At 41.0% G+C, this 23,840-nt stretch overlaps 1 protein-coding gene across 1 annotated transcript in view; it reads right to left on the bottom strand.

Annotated features, from left to right (window-relative positions):
* GRID2 (glutamate ionotropic receptor delta type subunit 2) overlaps positions 1 to 23,840 on the bottom strand; it is a 1,000,276-nt gene that overhangs the window by 139,446 nt on the left and 836,990 nt on the right. Inside the window, exons 12-13 of the mRNA XM_037896872.2 lie at positions 10,757 to 10,895; positions 525 to 720 (exon numbers count right to left, since the gene is read on the bottom strand). Of these exons, the coding sequence (XP_037752800.1) occupies positions 525 to 720; positions 10,757 to 10,895 (335 nt within the window). The remainder of the gene's footprint in view (positions 1 to 524; positions 721 to 10,756; positions 10,896 to 23,840) is intronic.

Genomic DNA, 23,840 nt, shown 5'->3' with positions numbered 1-23,840 from the left:
TTTCCCATAGCAAATCAAGTTTAAGAGATTGCTGTGAAGTTTTTTAAACAAGGTCATGCTTTTCTGCTTGCTTTCTGCATAACACATAGGATTCATAACCATGACTGAAAGATTAAGTTTTCAGAGTCAGAAGTCTAAAAACAAATCTGTATTTTGTATTCAACCCTACAGTAAGCACGTTGTACAATACACTGCAATGTCTTCTGTTATTAAAGTCCCGTGATCCTACCCTCATTTTGGATTCTGACAAATGTATTCTTCTTTCATATCTCTAAATCCTCAATCGTTTTCAGAGCAAATATTTTTTGGACTTGCATTTTAAAATGTTAATGGAAAACTGCCCACAGGGAACTGAGCTGAGAGCACCCAATCCTTTTCACTGGAGCAATGAGCTATAAATTGATTAGGTAAGATCATTGTTCTATGTGCAAATGCAGCTCCAAATGTTAAAAACAATTAAAAAAATCCAGCACTGCAACAAAGCATCTCCGATTGTCAAGGAAAAAGTAAACCATGCCTCATACCTTCTGAATGCCTGTTGGTGACTCCAGCACATTATTCTCTGAGCCGTTACTTCTGTTAATCATCCGCCACATTTGAGAATACATGCTGTCCCTCTCAAAAGGATTCATCCCCTTCACTCGAACATGCTCATAGACTGCAGAGTCCAGGACAGTGCCATAAGGAATATCCGTCTGCTTGGAGAGATCCTGGAGAGACCTTAATTGGTGGTGAAGAAAAGAGACACGGGGACATGATTCCACATTTCCAAGCTGAACGGGAGCTGCAGGCAAGCAAAGGGCAACACATAGGAAGACAGCTGCCAAGTCACTGTTTTGTTTGTTTATTTTCTTAAAAGACAAAGTAAGACTAGGAGAAACAGAATTGCTGTTATGCTTTAAGACAGAAAGAAAAATGTGAAGCCAAAGTGAAGGGGGGAAATGAGACTGAAGGAAAAAAAGGAAGGAACAAGAGTGTGCTCTCAAGAGATGGCCGCTTTCTTTTGCGGGGCAAAAGGGAGTGTTTTTAGTCACTCCAACAAATATAAAATAAATCAGATAAAAGCCTGGTAATAGCCTGAAGCAATGTACCTCTGTTTTACAAATTGCTGGGGACTCGCAGACTGAAATCAGAAAGGTCAGAAAAAGAGCTCAATGTACATAGCCCTAGGCACCAGGCCCAGGCATTATTTGGAGCTGGCATGTTAAACACCAGAAAGCAGCTGTCTCTGTTGGTATGTACTGCATCAAGATATACACCCAGCATGGACAGTGGTGCAAGTAAGCCGGTCCGGTCAGGTACACCATACCATTAAGACATTTATTGCTGGTACGCCATACTGGAAAGACATATTTTCAAGAATTTTGTAGAGCCCTGCGCGGATACAAATTTATTCCCGTGGATGTGGATATCTGCAGAGAGAAATCGGTATCTGCCGAACCGCAGGGCTCTCCTGGGAACCACAGTGATGAAAGGAGCAGAACGTGTGGCTGCCGCTCCTCCAATGCAGTTGTATGGCCCCCAGCCCTGTCCTCCAGTGGGGCTGTACAGACCCCAAGCAGGAGACGCAGCTGTGTGGAAGGGCTGGGGATAGTACAGATGCATCCTGGGAGCAGCGGCCCCACGTTCTGCTCCTTTCTCCGCTGTAGTTCCCAGGAGAGCCCTGCGGTTCAGTGGATACAGATTTCTCTCCATGGATATCCGCTCGAGAGACAGAACATTTTTTTTGGGGGGGGGGGGTGGGAGGGGGGAAGGGAGGTTCGGTACTGTATCGGTAAGAATTAAAATCTACTTGCACCTCTGAGCACAGAGAGCAGGTTAAGAATAGACTGGGAATGCTGCATAGCACCATTTTCAGAAGCTGGAGACTTTTGTTCTATTTTTATGAGCTGCCACTTCTTTGAGTTCACAATAAATTTGCTCAGTTTGATAAGATCTTTAGCCTTATCCACTCTGTGTGTGTTTGTCTATGAGTATATACACACACAAAAGCTAATTTATATGTAAACTAATGTAGCGGTTTCTAAAGGTGTCCACAATATGTCTTTATCTGCCCTGGCCTTAAAATGATTTTGTTATGATCCCTTCAAGGCTCCAGACATGACCTCTTTGCCTCTATTTATTCATCCTATTGTACCACTTAACCATACCTTGATTTCTTTAATGACATTCATTAGAGGTTCGGAGGGACTGCTGTAATATATCTAACACTGACGACCCATTAAGGCTTTTGCTGGCACAAATTACCTTTATGTAACTGCACAAATCTAATGGATGACATTTAAGGACAAATAAAAGATCTCTCTGTGTGCAGTCTTAAACTAGACCAGAGGTTCTTAAACTGGGGGTGGGCTGCCCTGGGGGAGGGGCATAGAATATATTCGGGGCGGGGCATGAGCAGCTTTAGTGAAAACAAACAACAACATACTGTGCACATTTTACCCACAGCAATGAATAACTTGCAAAGCTCATTCCTCCAGACATATCCAGTCCTCAGATGGCACTGTGCATTGACTCTAGATGGTGCTGTGCATTTTGATGGATTTCATAGCATTATACAAAGTCATCGCCATGTGTACGTTAATCCGTTTTCAAGGATGCAGTGTGCACATTTAATTGTAAGCACTGATCACACTTGCAGTTTTGGTTTTGCTCTTATTACATTGGCTCTGTTTGAATCAATGCCTTGCTGTTTTTAATATTTAGTGAGTGTTGCATGTTGATTTTTGTTATCGGTATTGTGTGGTGGTGAGGCCTAAACTACTACGACACAAAGAAGGGGGCACCATGAAATACGTTTGAGAACCACTGAAATAGACAATGGCAAACTGCAAAGATCGACCTATAACCACTCAAAATGGAAACATGAACCTATGATACTCAAAGAAGATGGAGCTAGGCTATTCTCAGTGGTGGCAGATGACCGAACAGGGAGCAATGGTCTCAAGCTGCAGTGGGGGAGGTCTAGGTTGGATATTAGGAAACACTGTTTCACTAGGAGGGTGGTGAAGCACTGGAATGGGTTACTTAAGGAAGTGGTAGAATCTCCATCCTTAGGGGTTTTTAAAGCCCTACTTGACCAAGCCCTGGCTGGGATGATTTAGTTGGGGTTGGTCCTTCTTTGAGCAGAGGGTTGGACTAGATGACCTCCTGAGGTCTCTTCCAACCCTAATCTTCTATTGTTCTTTGATTCAACAGCCTCCAAGCGGCACATTTGAGATACGTAAAAGAGAAGGGTATTCAAAAAGGTCCTGAAGACAAAAATCAAGGAAATAAAATCCTTAGAAGTGGCAGGGATGCTACTTAAGAAAACAATAATAATCTCAAAAGGCATGTGTAATGCTGAATAAAAACAGAACCAGGAAAGCAAGAAGTAAATCAATGGGTATGTCCACACTGCACCTAAGCCTCGTGTCTCCAAGAGAAGTGAAGTCCAGAGAGGACCATGAAGAACTTCAGAGGGATCTAACCAAGGTAGATGAAGGGACAACACAACGGTAAATGAAGTTCGGTGTTCATAAATGAAAAGTAATGCATATTGGAGTGAAAATGTTAAACTATTCATACACCTTAGAGGGTTCTAAATTAACAGTATCATCTCAGGAAAGGAATTTGGGCATCTCTATGGATAGCTCAAAGTAGAGCTCAATTCAATATGCAGCTGTGATCAAAAAAGGAAACAAGAAAACAAGATATTAGGGAGTTAGGAATGAAAAATAATAGAAGAATATTATAATTGTAATTACTTTATATAAGTCAATGGTACAGCTTCATCTGATAATCACCCCATCTCAAAAAGAATATTGCAGAGTTAGTGAGGCTCCAGAGAAGGAAATGCTCGGGAACATAGAAAAGCTCTCATATGAAGAGAAATTAGAAAGATTGGGATTGTTTACTTTCGAAAGGAAATGAATAAAGAGAGGACATAATAAAAGTATATAAAATATGGAATGGTCTAGAAAAGGAAGATCACGGACTTCCATTCTTCCTGTCTCATAAGAAAAGAAGAAGCTATTTAATGAAATTAAAAGGTGGAAAATTCAAAACCCATGACAGGAAATACTTTTCCACACAATACATCACTACAACAGTGGAACGTGGAACTCTTTGTTGCAGAATGCTGCTGAGGCCAAAAACACAAAAAACCCTTAACAAGATTCAACTAGGGAGTGGATATTTATATGGATAAAAAGAATATCCAGTTACAATATTTAATGTTTACATACATTTTGGAAGAGCTATTAAATCTCATGCTTCAGAGTTTAAAACAATCTCGTTATGTAAGGATTAGGAGGAGACCTAAAATGGGGGACCCATTATCCCACATTTGCCTAATGCAAGTTTTCTAACACCTTCCTCTGAAGCATCTGATGCTGGACATTGTCAGAGACCGCATATTGCGCTAGATGAACCATGGGTCTGATCCAGTTATCAGGTCTTGTTTTCATTAACAATCCCATAGTACTTTTCCTAAGAAGAGGGACTTTTAGCCTGGTGTCCTAGATGAGAATTTTCTCTCCCTACCACTGTCATCCAGTGGTCGATGCATTTCAATGATGTTTTAATGTATATAATCCGTCAAAAGCTTTGGCATAATTGATGAAAGGCACTACATAACATTTAAGATACTATATTCTCCAATTCTGGATTGCTGCTTCTGCTGTTCATAAGTTTCTGTATCTCCTGGCAGCACTCAGAAATGTAACAAACGCTGTCACAGGTCATATATCATAATGTCCCGTAATTGTTCAATTATGTGCCATACACATTACTGGAATAGGACAGTGAGAAGTACTTACTAGAGTCCCCAGTTTCTAACAACAACACCTAGCAAAATTGTAATCAGTAGTTTACAGGACTCTGTGTAGCCATGTAATTTCCAATATAACAACCAATACAGCAATTTTCCGACATGTATTGCTAACTGCTAGCATAAAAGATATGTGGAATTGCTGCCATGGAATAGTACATTTAGAAGTAGCAAGAGAAAAAAACAGTTTCCCTGTACATCTTATAACTATAAAAGCAATTCTGTTATGTATAAAAACGTAAACCAAAGCGCTATATGAATAATCGGGAGTGGAAACAGCATTAAGAGTGAGCTACAAAGTTCTGGTTTCACTCCATTTTACAGGCTGGCAACAGTAGCACAAGGTAGGGCCAGAAATGGAGAAGTATGATGATGAGGAGTGTGTTGATCTCCTTATTAAGGGACAAACAACTAAATTATTTAATTTGAACATTACGTAACTCTAATACAAAAGCAGTCAGAACCTGAGCTTAACTGCACCCTACGGCTCCATGCAGCCTAGTGCCCTGCCTTTCAAAATGGCGGATGACCTTTGTTCTCTGCAGCCCCATCCCAGTACCCTACACAACAGTGATAGCTACTCCATTCAGCGAGGTGGAGAGGGTGTTTGAGTTCAAGTTCTGCACGTTTGTTAAATTCTGTTACCCACAGCAAATCCTAAACTGTGTTTCACCTGCCCCTATTTTGATGGTTAAATAGAAGTTCCCAGCTTGCTGATTCTATGTAGGGGGCACCATAGCTAAACCACAAGAGTTAGAGATGGAAAAGACCAGTGAGATCATTGAGCTATCCTTCAGCAAGGACACATAACCTATGGCTTCATTTTGTATATGATCTGCTTTAGGGATAAAGTTTTACATTTGCATCTGCACAGATTTGTGGTGTGACATTCACAATCCAGCAGCTGAGATGCAACAGAATAAAACAAAACCCAAACCCTTAGCAGAAAAGTGAAATTCTTTTACAGTTTAGAAGCTTCCTCAGCTCTGTGGACAGATCTATCACTATGAACCATTCTTCTCTGAGGTTTTTTTTGGTATGTACTTTATTTCTATTAATATTTGTAGTTTATAATTTTGCTTTTTTAATGTATCTATTTCTGGAATGAACAATTGATTCTCCCACTCATACACATGATATTTACATGAGACTCCTATTAGAGTTAATGGACACATGTGTAAGTCCCACCAGCCCACCCGCACATGCACACACAGGAGCATAAGTCTCAAAATAAGGACAACTTGGTGTCAAATGTACCTGTGCTTATGGAGGAATCCTCTGATGTCCAGATTCTGATATCCTTACTCACGTTGAGTAATACCCTTTCTCACACGGAGTAATACCTTAACCCATGAAATGTTTTACTGATTTCAGCAGAAATCTCTGTGGAGCAAAATGCTTATTCAGCGAGAGTAAGCGTATAAGAATGACTTTGGATATTCTAATTTTGAAACAGTTAAAAAGTGACTGATGGAAAATTGCTTATACCACCAGCTTACGTGAATTTGAATATAGAGACTCCATTTGCTATAAATAGAATAGACGTCCCAAATTGTTTCAGTGCATTACAACGAGCAAGCTACAATTCTAGTTATGGTTATAACTGCTTACTATGAAGATTTTTTGTGGAAAAATATTTAAGTTATATGTGGGGTACATGGCATAAAATTTTCCATCAATGCTTTATTAGGACTAAATTAGATTATTAATGACATAGTATTAATTCTATCATAGGGCCATTGTGAGGATGAATAATGTCTGTACAGCACTTTGAATATGTTAAGAGCTAAATATTATCTTTATAAAGCTGAACCATTTAAAATTATATTTACTGTTCAACATGTATGAAGTTTACTTTCTGAGCCTTATTCAGAAAAGGCACACCAACTCAATTGCTTAGTTTCATGTTGGACTCTAGTCATTATCACTTTATCAATTTCCAGCAAAACAGAGACGTATTTAATTGCAGTCAAAAATTTTGCCTGCGCTTTGGATTTTGAGAAACAATTACTTCTCTTTGTGTTGCGTTGTTTTCACTCTTACTTGCCCCCACCCCCTTTCTCTCTTTAAAACAAATCCTACACTGGGGCCTTATACCGTAATCTTGGGCAGTGTTTTAAATGGAATTGTAAATTGTTGCTCATATGTGTCAAGAAGTGTTTTTAAAACATTCAAAATATAGTTTAGAAAATGCAAAGAATATAGTGTCCATTTATGTTGATTGCTTTATCAGAACTGACTATTTCATGTAGCTGTTTGTCAGAGAGCAATTAGTCACTTAATAAGGGGGCAAATAATTGATCTGATTGCTTACATCAAAGTCCTTATTTATTATTCTAATTCAGATAAAGGTTGCCTGCAAGTTGTGTTTTTCATCTCCTGGGGCTCTAAGGATTTATTCAGAGGCACGCTCGGGAGACAGGGCATAGCAAGACAAGTGATTTGAGGCTTGATAGTGACAGCTGTGACAGAAAGTATTAACAGTGCTTGCCAACTATTAAAGGTTTGGATGGACAAGGTACAAGGCAAGGGGGTAAAGAGCCCCTTGTCTTTCAGAGAAGGAAAATACCTATTGTCATTACAGTACATGAACCCCAGTGTAGCTCTCCTTCAAAGCAAATCTGTAAGAGCTCTGCTGTTTGGAAGCATTTGGGGACATCCTAGCTTAATATGAATTGTGGTATGTGAAAAATGTCTGGAAAGAACCATTAAATACAAATAAGTAGGGGAAGTGTACAAAAGGGTGTAGCCACACACAAGAGGGGAACAATAGAAACATTTATATGGGAGCAGGAAAAGGAAAGAAACTATGTCCTCTCTCTTTGTGGATGCGAAAAAGAATTTTTTTTTAAAAGGAGAGCTTGAAGTGAGGCTCCTAGGTACTCATTTCAGCACTTAAATAAGTAGGCTGATTTTCAAAAGTGCTAAGGACAGCTCCCATTACTTTAAGGTCCTTCACAGGTTAGTTCTGCTCTACCTATCAGATCTAATAAGTTACCAAGCCCACTTCTGCTCTGCCAACAATTAGCCCATTAGCCCAATTTTTCTTCACTCACTTTTTTGCTTTTTCCCTACACTGCTCCTTATGCGTGGGAGCAGTTCCCTGTCAATATCCATTAAGCCACTACATTGTTCTCCTTAAAATCCCTCTTTAAAACTCATCTGTGGGGTGATGCCTACAAAACACTTGACAATGGCTAAGCAGTTGGTGTTCTGAGACTGTTAATTAATCCTCTCATTATATACTAGATTGTAAGCTCCTTCGAGAAGGGACATTGGCTTATTATGTGTGTACAGCACCTAGCATAACGGGGTCTTGATACCTGATGGAGACCTCTAGGCCCTACCACCATACCAATAATAAATAATAATAATAATAGAACTAGAAAGAAAAGAGCTAGAAACCTCACAAGAAAGCCTGACCTCAGGAGAATTCCAGTCTCTTTTTCTAGCATGAAGATGTTCAGATAAGCTGCCAATGAGCATGCAAACTTTTGGATGTTTATCTGATCAAATGCACATCTATGCCTTTTGAGGCTTGCCTATCACTTGGTGGCACATCCCTTTATTCTTCTTGGTTTTTAAAAATATTGTATGCAAAGTTTTAGTACTTGTGGAGAGTTCCAAATGAAGTCTTCTGCTTATTCACAGAACAGGCACAGCTTAGTCACAATCAATCGACCTAAAAGGATTAGGGCCCAGATCCACAAAGGGATTTAGGTTTGGCAATGTGGAGTATTGCAACACCCATGGTTTAGGCACCTAGAAAAGCTCTGGAATGCTCAAATCCTGGGTTAGGCACCTAGGCTCCCTTTATTCCTATACATTGAATGGGGAGAGAGAGGCTTCTGAGAATGGGATCAACAAAAGCCAGCATGCTAGGTAGGGAGCTGGCTAAGATAAGCAATAGGAGATGCCAACAAAAGGGATGTGTCCTAAGCCCCTCCCCTCTCATGGAGTTAGGGCCCCTAAATCCAGGCTGCAGGGAGATGCCTAGCTCTGTTTTTGATCCACATCTGGGAACTCTCTCCTGGAAGAGAGGTGGCTTAGGTACCTAACATGTTTTTTGTGAGACCAAGGTAAGGTGCCTACATAAGAATGGCCATACTGGGTCAGACCAAAGGTCCATCCAGCCCAGTATCCTGTCTACTGACAGTGGCCAATGCCAGGTACCCCAGAGGGAGTGAACCTAACAGGTAATGATCAAGTGATCTCTCTCCTGCCATCCATCTCCACCCTCTGACAAACACAGGCTGGGGATACCATTCCTTACCCATCCTGGCTAATAGATTAATGGCCTAACTCCACATACAAAACAGCCGTGTGGGAGAGTAGGTGTTAGAGGCATCCCTCATAATCTTTAGCCCAGTAGTTCAGTTAGTCACCCAAAATGTTAGAGATTATAGTTCAATTCCTCCCTCTTCGCAATAAGGAGAAGGGATTTGAACAGGGGCACTTTTTGGGGGGGTGCATAGGGTTTTACAGGGACCCCCCTGGGTTGGATATCTGCATAATAGTTCACAGAAGGGTGGCATGTGAGGTCTCTGCTGAGAATCAGTTGCCCACTGGTTGCAAAATGCATGTATGGATAATATTTTAGGAGTTATGTATCTATAATGAAAATTATGTTCTTAAGATCTTGGCATTAAGGCAGGTTTAAGGGACATACCAGTTATGCTTTGCTCTTTGTTATTCCCAATTTGACCGCAATGTTTTGATGTGGAAATGCTGACTGTCTTGATTTAAAAGTCATTCCCAGAATTACTGTCTTCAAATGAGGTTTCAGTACAATGGGTCAGTGTGACTAATAGATGCAGCTAACAGGTATTTTATGACCATGCAGCTTTACTTTTAATATTGCCAGTTGGCACAAAATGAAAAGCATTGCAAAGAAAAGTAATACAAAGAGTGGTATTTGGTTGAAAAAGGAGGCATACCCTCACCCCGGTTTTATGCTAAGGTAACTAACGGTATGCCAACCCTGCAATCCAAGGTGTGACCAAGCCTGGGTAGACACACCTGTGATAGCTTTAGCCATGGTAGCACAGCTAGAAATAGCCATCCAGACAGGTGTACAGGCTGCAGTGTGGGCTGTGAAAGCATGCTGGGGCCCCTAGGTATGTACTCATGGTGCTAGTTCACGCTGAGGACTGTGTGGCTCTATCAGCATTGCTATTTTTATCCTTGCAAACACAGGTATGTCTACTCAGCCTGCAACCACACCTCAGAATGCAGTGTAACTATACTCTTAGACAGGGGAAGACATGAGCAATCCTGGGAAGGAGACAGAGAATAACAAGATGTGGAGACGTAGAGAGGAAAAGGAGAGTAAATACAAAGGGCAAGGAGAAAGTAGCAGACAGGTTACAAGAAGAAAAGGAGAGGAAAATGATATGGCAAAAATACGAGCTTAAAATGAAGGAGAGAATGGGAAATGGGTCTGTTAATTTTATTTATTCATTCATATTAACACATTTGATTGCATTTCTCTAGCAGAAAAGGGGGAGTTTCATCTTAAACTCTCAGAAACAGCAAACTCTTTGACTAATTCCCATCAAAGGTCAGGATACAGACTCTTGGGGCTGATTACAACTGGAGAGTGTAGAGAGGGAGCCCTTCAATACTTATTCTTCCATTTCAAACACTGATATAATACCAACTTTTTGCAGGGGACGTCTGACAACCACAGACACTAAATAACTGTTCCAGTTTCCACTTCCTCAAACCATGTAGATGGTAACAATTTCCGTTAGAATATGCATACATCTCAGGGACATAAACTTTTTTGTGCCCGAGAAGAGTAATTAGCTTGCAGTAACTGACCATTTAGATTGATCTGCGAGACATTCTGCCCCAAAGGATATTGGCTAGAGTGTTTTTCTCAGGGTTTCCACCTTTTCAGACGCTTACACACACACACACACCATCTGTTCTTTATCCACTTACTGGATGGAGTTCTCAATGCGAGTGATTGTGAGAAAAGCTGCTAGATTTGCTGTATAAGATGAGATGACAATCAAAGCAAAAAGCCACCAGGCGCCCATCATCATTCGGGTTGCCAGTGTTGTATATGGAACTTCTCCTCCTGTTGGACAGAAGAAGAAAAATTAGAGCTCTCATTTGCATGATGCAGAGCCACACCGTCACTGCTCACGCCTTGATTATGTAAACCGTGTCGCTGACATCACTGGAATACTTCCGTTAGTAAAGTGAGCAGGATTTGAAACATAATTTCGATGCAATGAAGAGCATTAAAGGAAGCCCACACCTCCACTCCAAGAGGCTTTCTATGAACTCCTTCATCACTGTGTATTTAACTGTGATTCATCTGACAGTCAGTCCGGTATGGGAGACAGATTTCATGAGCTCAGAACAAAAACAGCATATTTAAGCACCTATGGATTATTTTCCCTTACAGATTTTTTTAACACCTTTAATTCAGCTCTCCCTGTGCTTTGGAGCTGATGCAGTTTCTTAAAACAAAAAACAAAACAAAAGCACAACTTTTTCACAGCTGTGCTGATAGCCAGATGTGCTGTTGCAGATGTCGTGCATATACATAGAATCTGCTCAAAGTGAGCTCAGATATACAGAAACTCCATTTACACTGAAGTAGAACAATAGACTATTATTTTGTATAGTCTGTTTATTTCAAAAGTGCTTTACAAATATTATTTGAGCCTCAACTACCTTGTTAGTTAAGTAACCAGTAACTTCACCAGCAATGAAATGTACCCATCTTGAGGTGGCACACCGAATTTGTTTTGCAGCATTCAGAACTACTACACAGCTTAATTTATTCTAATTTTGTCAATAGGCAGAAATGCTGAATGATCAGAGCTATGCTGGGTTGTTCCAAAAGCGTAACATTCACCAAGACATAATCTAGCAATAAGCATATAGGTCATTCTTTAAAGAAACAATTTCTGCCCACACATTGGTCTGACATTTTTGAAGTAATTCTTTTCTATTTAAATGAGTTCATTCAAAATCACACACAGGAAGAATGAAAGAAAAATCATTGTCTAAAAAAATAAAGCTCTGGATTCTGGGGGACAGAAATTGTCAAAGCTAGAAATAACCAAAGATAGACAAATAGTGCAGTATGCAATCATAGTTAACCTGTTTTCTTGATTGTCTACAATGCTCATCCTGTTCTTCTCCCTAGCGCCTGCATACCTGGAAGTCTGATTGTTTTATACCGAGGCTGTTCATGTTAACAAAGTTTTCTCAGACAAACTCCAATTCAAATAGTTCTCCTTACAGGTCTCTCTTTCCTTTTGTCCTTTAGAAACGACTGGTCAAAAAGAGTGGTAAACGGACACAGACTTTCTGAGCAGGATTTTAAGAGTACTCTGTTGGCCAGTTCTGCTCACGCTGTAATCAATGGTAGTTTTAGTTTGACTTCAGTGGAAGCAGCATCAGGTCAATGCCGAGTGCTTTTGAAAATCCCACCCAGAGTTTGTCAACTTTTCTCCCTTCCAGTTGGTGTGTGCATGTTCTGGATTCCAAAATCCATCACAAGAACAGGAATTTCTGATTAGACAACCAGACCTGTTTATGTTTCTTAGAAATTCATTCTCCTTTATTTTCAGAATTTCTATTGGGCATTCAAGTTTTTCCTCACTTCCCCTCTTTCTTTTAACAATGCTAAAGAAAGGGATGAGGAAAGAGGTTTCCCCTCTCTTCCTGAGGAAGAACAATCTCGATTTATAATCCAATCTCATAATTTCGGTTACACAACTTTCTTATCACACAGAGCATCCAGAGAATGACACTAATGGTCACCAGAAATAAAGGCAACCTCAAACTGGTATTTTGCACAGATAAATCCAGCACCAGAGATTTAATTTGTTTTTAAAAAATTGAAATAAACAGTCCAACTGTATTTAGCCTTATTGCAAAACCCAAGGGAGAAGAAAAAAGTGTAATTGTTTTTATCCAAGTTTTGTAAAATGATATTCAGCTCAAACTTATTTCTATGTATTTTCTTTACCACTCTTAAAAACACAACCTAGATTCAGCCACTAGATTTTTACAAGGATCAAAGGGGTTCCATAAGCACTGACAGCTTACTATAGGTTGAAACAGCTATAAACACTTTATGCTTGATTTTCACTTGCACTTAAACCTCTTAACACTGCTCTGGCAGTGTAAAGTGGTCTTAGAGTTCATGTAAATTACGGTTACACTCATTTTAAGTATAACTGAGAAGAAGATCATTTTCAGTTGCAATTTGAGTCTACCTAGAATTTTAATTAATCTCTGAATACTGCTGACAATTTCACAGTTTTGTTAACATCTGTACATGTGACAGCTAGCTGCAACTGTGCATTGCAATGTTTTAAAAGAATACACGGCTTTTATTCTACTTCACTATACATTGTGTTTCACTCTACCTGAATTAATTATAAGCAGGTTCCACTGTCCTTTAAAAACTCCAGTATTAAAAAAGACAAGATCTACGTTAGACTCATGCAGTCAGAAATAGATTTCCTCCCATTTCCAATATGCCGTATAATTATCTGAAATAAGAATCTCCTGATCATATCAGTAGATGCTATTTCAATATTAGGACATTTTGAAGACCAGAATTAACTTTAACTTCTGAAGACCTGGTTTCATGTCCAGCACAAGTTGTAAATGAAATCCTTTAATGGGATATTTCCACTTTACAGGGATTTTTGTAATGCATGTGGAATCTTTCAACCAAAAATAAATGACAATCAAATGAAAATAGACAGAGATACCAAATTAACCCAACAGGCTGATTGTTCTTTTAACCTTCAGGTGCCAATCCCTGCAGTTTAGCTCTGAATTAAATTGAAATAGGTGGGGGATGAAAGGGACGCCAGCAATTTCTTAGCCCTGCTTGCAATTTCATTTTTCAACCTCATGAATAAAACTAAAAGTAGCTTCCCACTGTTTTTAATTGAAATGAGTTGGCAGAAAGAAGAGGACCATTGAAAGTCACCCACCTGCTTTTTATACACAGTTGAAATTCTCAAACAAGGATCCTACTCATTGGGGAGCTGATCTAACCATTTTTATGTGCCTCCCCCAGCAGCATCCTGGTACTGCTCAAAGTGGGCCTTCTTTCCATCAGAAGTTTCTTCCCACCCCTCACTTCTGTGCATTCTTCTTTCAAACCCACATTATTAAGGAGGCTTAAAATGTCTGAAAATGTGTGGTTCAGCAGGAAGTCTCTGTAGTGCACACAGCTGTTTGTGAAAGACCTGCCGTTAATCAACAGAGCTGCAGCTTACACCATCAATAGTTAATGACTGCAGCTTGAGAACACAGATCAGCATGCAGCACACATTTTCGTATATGCTGGTACAACTTTTCACCATTTTTGTAGAGAGTGTGTTCCAAAACAGTTCTGAACTTCACTGGTATGAAATGTACCCCAGTCTCACTCAGACCCCATCCTTTACACTGATGCGTTTAAAAAAGGCATTTTGAGAAAGCACAGACAGCAATTGCATTACAATGCTTTCTCTCAGCTATAGAGTCAAGCTCCTCATTCCCTCCCAAAAGAAGAGCAGAAACTGAAAGAGACATTTTGCTGCCATAAGATCCTTTCTTTGGCGTTTTATTAGGCAGATGAAACAGAAGGATTTCATGCTATGGTGTCTTCTGTTCTTGTACAGTCAGCTCAGACATTTCACTTATTATGACTTCTAACCTTATGAGAGAAAACGCGGCTTTGTTTTCATCTAAACTCACTGTTTTGGTTGGGCAGGGAGGAACTGAGTGGTTCAGGATAGTGGCAATGGGTTATGGAGCCTTTTGTCATTAGTGCATATGTAGTCCGAGGATCAAGTCCTCTGCTGGCTAGTGCACCTATGGGGAGCAGAAAAGCTGGCAGATGCCTCCTTTCTTCTTAAAATCCTGCCAGGATTTTATGGAGTGAGTCTGGTAGATGCATTATTGGGTGCACATTTCTGTTGGTATGAAAAGGAGCATTTTGGATACCCAGCTAGCACTGGTTGGTAATGATTGTAGCATATGTAGTAGGGAGACAGCCATGAAGACCAACCAGGAGAGACTTATATGCAGGCGCGCTGGGGCTGTGGTTTATGGACACCGTTTCCTTCGTGCTCTTTTGTCCATTAGGGGTTCCTAATATATGCCACAAAATATATTATCTACAATATTATATTACTATACATATATTAAAATATACATAATATATATGGGGCTATATATATATCTATATATAGACTTCGTGTCCTGTCACCTTCCTCTCACATCACACCAGCAAAACACAGAGTAGAATATAGCCCTGTGTTGGTAACGATTGAAAGTCATTACCGTCTGAAAGATGTTAGGTGACCTGTGTGAAATGAGTTGGTTGGTCTCAGTCCAGTTCCAAAAGGACACACGAATGTCCCTATAACAAAAAGCACCACTAATTAGCACTCCGTCAACAGTTTTACCAGAGGCTAAGCACTGAGAGCTCAATCCTGGAAAGTTCTGTGCATCCATAACTTCCACTCAAGTCTGACATTACTGAATACGGACATGAAACATCCTCGAGTCTTTCCCCTTCCATATTGGTAGGATGGTGTGGGGGAAAGCTCATACTGCCGCTGATTGTGCTTGTGTGATTGTTTTGTGGATAAATACAGGATCCAGTCTTCAGTGAAATCTATCTCACTCCTTTTATGTTCACTGAAAGTCACTTAAATTGAATCCATATTTAATTTTTCACACTGTGTTTAGGAGCGAAACACTGTGAATGAAGAATAATTTTTAAAAGTGTTGTTGTAGCCATGTTGGTCCCAGGATATTAGAAAGACAAGGTGGGTGACGTAATATCTTTTATTGGACAGAAGTTGGTCCAATAAAAGATATTATCTCACTCTACTTGTCACTCTAATATTTAAAAAGATGTTTTCCTAAGTAAACTATACTGGAAATTTGCTAATAAGAGCTATGTTATCATAGACACGATGGAGAAAGAGAATACTTTTAGTCCTGCCACCTCCTTTATCTAAAATGGCTCTCCTTAATTATGCCTAGAAATGACCTGAATTTGTATGTATTCTTGCCTACTTCAGAAAGTCAAATCATCTGTAGTATGCTACATGTGTTTCTGTTTATTCCCCTTTCCTTGCCAATTCTTCTAGTGATGTATCAGCAGGCTGGGGAAAAAATCATATTGTCCTGACAAACTGGAACAACCTAATACATTATTGGACAGACACAAAGATCAGAGAAGACAATACTGTCTGAGGGATAATGTGATTCCTGTAAAATTCCAATACAAGTTTCCAATACTTTAAGTTATTCTCTCTTTTAGTCAGGAGGTTTGAAGACTGCTGAGAATGAAGAATAAAATAAGATGAGGCTCTTGGTAAGAAGAGGGGTTAGCTAGCTGAAGAATGGCACAGACACCATGTACCACAGCCCAGAGACAACCTGCTACTCTGTAGCATGGGACCAAATGTGAATTATTCAAAACAGAGTGGCATGCAACCACCTTGTTTTTCAAGGGTACGTCAGTTGCTGGTTTCAAGGAAAGCTGCACTCATTTGCCCAGCCCATAACAACGAAAGATCACAGAACAAACAAAAAAGCCCTTGTCACCGTGAATAAATGGTGAAATGTTTATTTTTAAACTTGCAATTACATTTGGCATTTGCAAGTCCAGTGCTGGCTGGAGGCAGCCATCTTGCTGAAAATGATGTCATCTGTGACACTAGACACGTAGATAGTGGACATGTAGATCCCAATGTCAGAGCCTGAAAACAAGGCTCCCAAGCTGATTTAATATTGATTTAACATCCACAATGGTAATGTGTAATATTTAGAAATTAAACACATTAGTGTAACAGTCACAAAAAGAAATTTACTATGCAACCATAATTCAAGCAAATGGGTAGCTGTATTATGGCGAGCATCCTGCACCTTTTTCAATAGCTTTAGTGGAACAAACATGACTTTTTTTCTTTTTGGCATGAAATCTGATAAATTTGCTCTATTTGCCATTAAGCAGCCACGCAGTTAGCAACTGGTGCAGAAATTTCCTATCCCGTATGGCCTTCCCATACTTGGGGATTGGGGGAGGAGGAGCTCAGACTCTGGGGGACTGCTTTTCTCTGCTATGAGCAAGATGATGGGAAACGGGGGGAGCCCCTGGCTCTGCCCCTCAAAGTTCTGGCCAGCTGAGCTGAGTCATCACGGGGGGGGTAAGGTGTGGCACTTTGAATGGGCACAATAAATCCATCATGGGGGCTAAGGAAGGGATTGTAAACTCTCAGGGCTCCTCCTGGGGAGATGCAGCTGTGCACCACTCCTTACAAAGGATAGGAATGGGGTCAGAATGACAGCTGATTGCAGGACAACAATTCCGTTTTGTGGCAACTTTTGACGTTTCAAAATTTGTTTTCATTCTGCCATGGAGCAAAAACAAACTTGGACGTTCTCACAAAAACTAGAATTGTGTAAAATGTCTGGTTTTGGACCAAAAACAGACGTTTTCACTGACCTAGGATGTGGGAGACCCTGCTTCAGGACAGAGTTTTTCATCCCAGATCATTCTGAATGAGGCAGAGCACGGACTTCAACTTAGATCTCCCTCATTCGAAACCAGTGCCTTAATCACCAGGCTATGAAGTGCACACCTCTCACTGCACTGCCCTCCCCTCCAAAAAAAGTAATCAGAACTGCTATGCTTCAACATTTCCTTTTGCCAAAAATGTTTCAACCAGCTCTAGCCAATCTAATCCTTGGAATGGTTGAATAAAATAGAATAGGATTAGATAGGATAGGATAGAAAGCCCTAGATTCTATAGAACAGAATAGCACAGTTTACATTACATGCAGGTCTGTTGGGAACAGTTTAGACTAACTTGTCTCTTGTTTTTCCTGTGACAAGGACCTTTCTCACAATTTTTTGGGGGGAGGAAGGGGAGAGAAGGTGGTAGTTTATATTGTTAAAAAGGCTGCAGGATTTGTATATCTTGGGAATTTCAGCTATGTGAAACAATACAAAATCTTTCAGAATTCTGTATAATTTCTCCAATTTTAAACTGGAAATTCATAATCCAGCACAGAACAAAAAATTTTGTACTGCCAAAGAAGAGTGTATGAATAAGGTGATAAGTAACAGTCAGCATGGATTTGTCAAGAACAAATCATGTCAAACCAACCTGATAGCTTTCTTTGACAGGGTAACAAGCCTTGTGCATAGGGGGGAAGTGCTAGATGTGGTATAGCTTGACTTTAGTAAAGCTTTTGATACTGTCTTGCATGACCTTCTCATAAAGAAACTAGGGAAATGCAATCTAGATGGAACTACTATCAGGTGGGTGCAAAATTGGTTGGAAAACCGTTCCCAGAGAGTGGTTATCAGTGGTTCACATTCATGCTGGAAGGGCATAACAAGTGGAGTCCCGCAGGGATCAGTTCTGGGTCCAGTTTTGTTCAATATCTTCATCAATGATTAGGTAATGGCAGACAGAGTACATGTGAAGTTTGAGTACAATACCAAGTTGGGAGGAGTTACAAGGGCTTTGGAGGATAGGATTATAATTCAAAATGATCTGGACAAACTGGAGAAATGGTCTGAAGTAAATAGGATGAAATTCAATGTGGACAAATGCAAAGTACTCCACTTAGGAAGGAACAATCAGTTGCACACATACAAAACAGGAAATGACTGCCTAGGAAGGAGTACTGCGGAAAGAGATCTGGGGGTCATAGTGGACCACAAGCTAAATATGAGTCAACAGTGCAATGCTGTTGCAAAGAAAGCGAACATCATTCTGGGATGTATTAGCAGGCGTGTTGTAAGCAAGACATGAGAAGTAATTCTTCTGCTCTACTCCATGCTGATTAGGCCTCAACTGGAGTATTGTATCCAGTTCTGGGAGCCACATTTCAGGAAAGATGTGGAGAAATTGGAGAGAGTCTAGAGAAGAGCAACAAAAATGATTAAAGGTCTAAAAACCATGACTTATGAGGGAAGATTGAAAAAACTGGGTTTGTTTAGTCTGGAAAAGGGAAGACTGAGAGGGGACATGATAACAGTTTTCAAGTTCTTAAAAGGTTGTTACAAAGAGGAGGGAGAAAAATTGTTGTTCTTAACCACTGAAGATAGGACACGAAGCAATGGGATTAAATTGCAGGAAGAGAGGTTTAGGTTGGACATTAGGAAAAACTTCCTAACTGCCAGGGTGGTTAAGCACTGGAATCAATTGCCCAGGGAGGTTGTGGAATCTCCATCATTGGAGATTTTTAGGAGCAGGTTAGACGAACACATTTCAGAGATGGTCTAGATAATACTTAGTCCTGCCATGAGTGTAGGGGACTGGACTAGATGACCTCTTGAGGTCCCTTCCAGTCCTACGATTCTATTTCTGCCAGCTGTAACAAAACTGAAGTTCAGAAGTTGTTGAAATATCTCTCACAATAAAGAGCTCTTATTCTAGTCTTATCATTTTTCATCCATATTTTGTCATGCCTCCTTGAATTTTTCTAAGTACATAAATCTCCATCTCATGTGGGATGCTGAGGTTGGACTCTCGAACTGTGGGATAAAATTAAAATCAAGTGACTTGTTACTTGTATCCTGCAAGGGAAGAATATGGCTCCTTGAATTAGGGTCACCTCCTTAGTTCACACGGATACAAATAAAATTTGTAAATCAGTAGCTGAGTTACCCAGCCTTTCAAATATTAACAGATTTCAGGGAATGATTTTTGGAAAGGAACTGAGCGAGAGGCAGGACCAGCAGCCAGTTTTTACAGGGTCCTATACATACAAGTGTTCACCATAGCTTGCTTTCTTTCTTTCTTTCTTTCTACCCCAGAATGTAGTCATTTTTCAGCAATGAAAAGTTTCAGATCATTTGGTTCTCAGATTAACTGTGCTCTTTCAAACAGCAAACTGTGGAGGGGCACAGACACTATATTACTATACAATGTCTTGAACTCAAGAGTTGTCGGGTAAAGCAATTTCTTGTTTTCTTCTCATTTTCTAAAGAGGTGGCACTTGATCATGCATTATTATTTAAATTGTAGTAATGCCCAAAGTCTGTTATGGGCTTTCCTAACCTAGAAGATGACATAGGGCCAGATGCTCAGCTGCATGCTCAAGCAACGGTCCTACCATTGACTTTAAGTTAGCTCAGGGTATGGCCCACAGTTAATGGAGAGATTACAGAGACCCAGAACATGCTCAGGGTGAATGCAAGACTGTCTTTATTTCCTGTATGCACAGACTCTTACCTCCTTGCTATATTCCCTCAGGGGCCATTCTGAATAGTGGTTATAAAAGTTCACAAATGCATTCCACTTTCTGAAAAGCAAAGGATGATAAAACCTTTTATAACAGAGTACACGAATCCCACACCTGCATGTAAGGGGTTAAGGAGCTGCTTTGGGCTGGAGTGGCCCCGCCCCTCTGCACCTGCTAATTATGTGAGGACTGGAGGAGGCGTTAAAAGAAGGGAACTCCCCTCAGATAGGGGCCACCCTGCCAAGGGAACAGACTGATGTGCTTCCCAGCTCCAAGAGAGAGAGACCAGAGTCCCTGAGTTTGTGGAAGGAGGCCACAGATCCCCTGAGCGAAGAAGGGGAATGCTCCCAGACTGCTGCGCTGGGCATCACAAAATGGGGAAGAGATAGCCAGCCCTCTGTGGAGATAGAGGTGGTTAGGGACTATTTAGAAAAGCTGGACGTGCACAAGTCCATGGGGCCGGACGAGTTGCATCCGAGAGTGCTGAAGGAATTGGCGGCTGTGATTGCAGAGCCCTTGGCCATTATCTTTGAAAACTCGTGGCGAACGGGGAAAGTCCCGGATGACTGGAAAAAGGCTAATGTAGTGCCAATCTTTAAAAAAGGGAAGGAGGAGGATCCTGGGAACTACAGGCCAGTCAGCCTCACCTCAGTCCCTGGAAAAATCATGGAGCAGGTCCTCAAAGAATCAATCCTGAAGCACTTGCATGAGAGGAAAGTGATCAGGAACAGTCAGCATGGATTCACCAAGGGAAGGTCATGCCTGACTAATCTAATCGCCTTTTATGATGAGATTACTGGTTCTGTGGATGAAGGGAAAGCAGTGGATGTATTGTTTCTTGACTTTAGCAAAGCTTTTGACACGGTCTCCCACAGTATTCTTGTCAGCAAGTTAAGGAAGTATGGGCTGGATGAATGCACTATAAGGTGGGTAGAAAGCTGGCTAGATTGTCGGGCTCAACGGGTAGTGATCAATGGCTCCATGTCTAGTTGGCAGCCGGTGTCAAGTGGAGTGCCCCAGGGGTCGGTCCTGGGGCCGGTTTTGTTCAATATCTTCATAAATGATCTGGAGGATGGTGTGGATTGCACTCTCAGCAAATTTGCGGATGATACTAAACTGGGAGGAGTGGTAGATACGCTGGAGGGGAGGGATAGGATACAGAAGGACCTAGACAAATTGGAGGATTGGGCCAAAAGAAATCTGATGAGGTTCAATAAGGATAAGTGCAGGGTCCTGCACTTAGGATGGAAGAATCCAATGCACCGCTATAGACTAGGGACCGAATGGCTAGACAGCAGTTCTGCGGAAAAGGACCTAGGGGTGACAGTGGACGAGAAGCTGGATATGAGTCAGCAGTGTGCCCTTGTTGCCAAGAAGGCCAATGGCATTTTGGGATGTATAAGTAGGGGCATAGCGAGCAGATCGAGGGACGTGATCGTGCCCCTCTATTCGACACTGGTGAGGCCTCATCTGGAGTACTGTGTCCAGTTTTGGGCCCCACACTACAAGAAGGATGTGGATAAATTGGAGAGAGTCCAGCGAAGGGCAACAAAAATGATTAGGGGTCTAGAGCACATGACTTATGAGGAGAGGCTGAGGGAGCTGGGATTGTTTAGTCTGCAGAAGAGAAGAATGAGGGGGGATTTGATAGCTGCTTTCAACTACCTGAAAGGGGGTTCCAAAGAGGATGGCTCTAGACTGTTCTCAATGGTAGCAGATGACAGAACGAGGAGTAATGGTCTCAAGTTGTAATGGGGGAGGTTTAGATTGGATATTAGGAAAAACTTTTTCACTAAGAGGGTGGTGAAACACTGGAATGCGTTACCTAGGGAGGTGGTAGAATCTCCTTCCTTAGAGGTTTTTAAGGTCAGGCTTGACAAAGCCCTGGCTGGGATGATTTAACTGGGAATTGGTCCTGCTTCGAGCAGGGGGTTGGACTAGATGACCTTCTGGGGTCCCTTCCAACCCTGATATTCTATGATTCTATGAATGAGACTAAGACTTGTAATGGAGACCCTGGAACTCTGAAGGGGACTCTGACACTTCCAAGACCCTCTAAAGTAAGAGAAGCCAATATCCTGACCAAAGACAGCTACAGATTTTCTTTTCCGTCCATAATGGGATATTTCCTTCCTACCTTTATTTAATCCTGTTTGCTGAATGCAGAATGTTTTGTTTACTTTACCATGTAGCTCCTACAGGGGGCACCCTCCTGAGGACAGGTTTGTGATACCTTCATCCAAACTTTTCATTAAAGAACAACAAGTAGTAGGAATGAAATATCACCACAAGCCCTGAGAAGGACACAGTAGGTTGCTTGAACCTTCAGCCTTGGGTCTGGGATTTATTCTGCCCTTTTAAGACATTAGTCTACCAGTCTTCTGATTTTCTTGACCTCTCAAGATCTTATGTCATTCCTCATTTTATGTGGGTAGAAAGAGTATTTCACAGGTTCAGTCTCGGTATCAATCAGGTGGATGTCCACCTGGTGACCCAACAAAATGACACCAGCTCTGATGGATGATTCCTGTTGGCATGCTAACAAAGTAGGAGCGAGGGGTTCCTGCACATCACTGCACTGCCCCCTCGCCTTTTCTTGAGAATCTTTCACCTAGACAGGATCTCCTGGATTCAGTACTCTCAAGGATTTGACTCTGTGGTACTTGCCAAAGTCCTGCTTCTGACAGGTTTTACATTAATCTTCTTTTGTAGTCTCAGGAAGTCAGGCTAATAAGGGTCCATTTGAGAAGGAATGTTTGGGATAGTGGAACTCAACTTCTTTCCTGTGAATAGTTCTGGAGGGCTGAATCCACTTGCTAGAGGTATTGACTGGTAAGCCAAAAGGGCAAGATGAGGATCTGAAGAGTTAGAAGAAAGTTGTTTCATTGTCTTTACCTCATATTCTGTTCCACCATTACTCTAGGGCAGTGATTCTCAAACTTATTTGATTGCACCCCCTTCTTTGTATGTGTAGTAGTTTACGTGCACCCCGCCCCCCCACCACACAAGCACGTATACCGATAAAAAAAAATCAACATGCAACTCTCACTAAATATTAAAAAGAGTAAGGTATTGATTCAAAAAGAGCCAATGGCCCATCATAATAAGAGCAAAAGGAAAACTGTGGATATGGTCTATGTGTACAATTTAATGTGCACACCATGTCAGAGCAAATGGATTAAGGTACAGATAGTAACAACTTTGTGTAATGCTATGCAAGCATAACAGAAATCTGTCAATGCACAGCGCCATCTGAGGACTGGATATGTCTGGAGGAATCCACTTTGCTAGTTATTCATTACTGTGGGTAAAATGTGTTCAGTAAATTTACCCCCCTAAAGCTTCTCACACCTCCTCCACAGAATATATTGTGTACCCCCCCCACCAGGGAGGGACCACCCCCCTGTTTGAGAAACTCTGCTCTAGGGAAAATGGAGGCTAGACATGACCATTGGTATCTGCAAACCTCTTAAAAATCTCAGAGGAAAATTGAAAACCAATGTCAGAAATGACTTACTCTGGAATCTGAAAACAGGCAAAGATGGGTTTTTATTCTTTCAGCAACTGCACTTGATGATGTGTTGAACAACCTGACAATTTCGATTTTTCTTGAGAAGTAATTAATCATCAACAGATAGAAAAGATCACACCGGACTATCTATCATGGCCCTTCTGATATAGGAGATTGTAATAATGGTTCTGGGGAGTTGGTTCTCAAGCGAGCACAAATATCACATTTCTCAACTTGCTGTTGTAGTTATTTGCTCAGCTCAGGTCACCA

Source organism: Chelonia mydas, chromosome 4 (assembly GCF_015237465.2).
Source record: "Chelonia mydas isolate rCheMyd1 chromosome 4, rCheMyd1.pri.v2, whole genome shotgun sequence".
Taxonomy (NCBI): Eukaryota; Metazoa; Chordata; order Testudines; family Cheloniidae; genus Chelonia; species Chelonia mydas.
The sequence above is the reverse complement of the archived record's forward strand: the minus strand, read 5'-3'. Positions and strand labels throughout refer to the sequence as shown.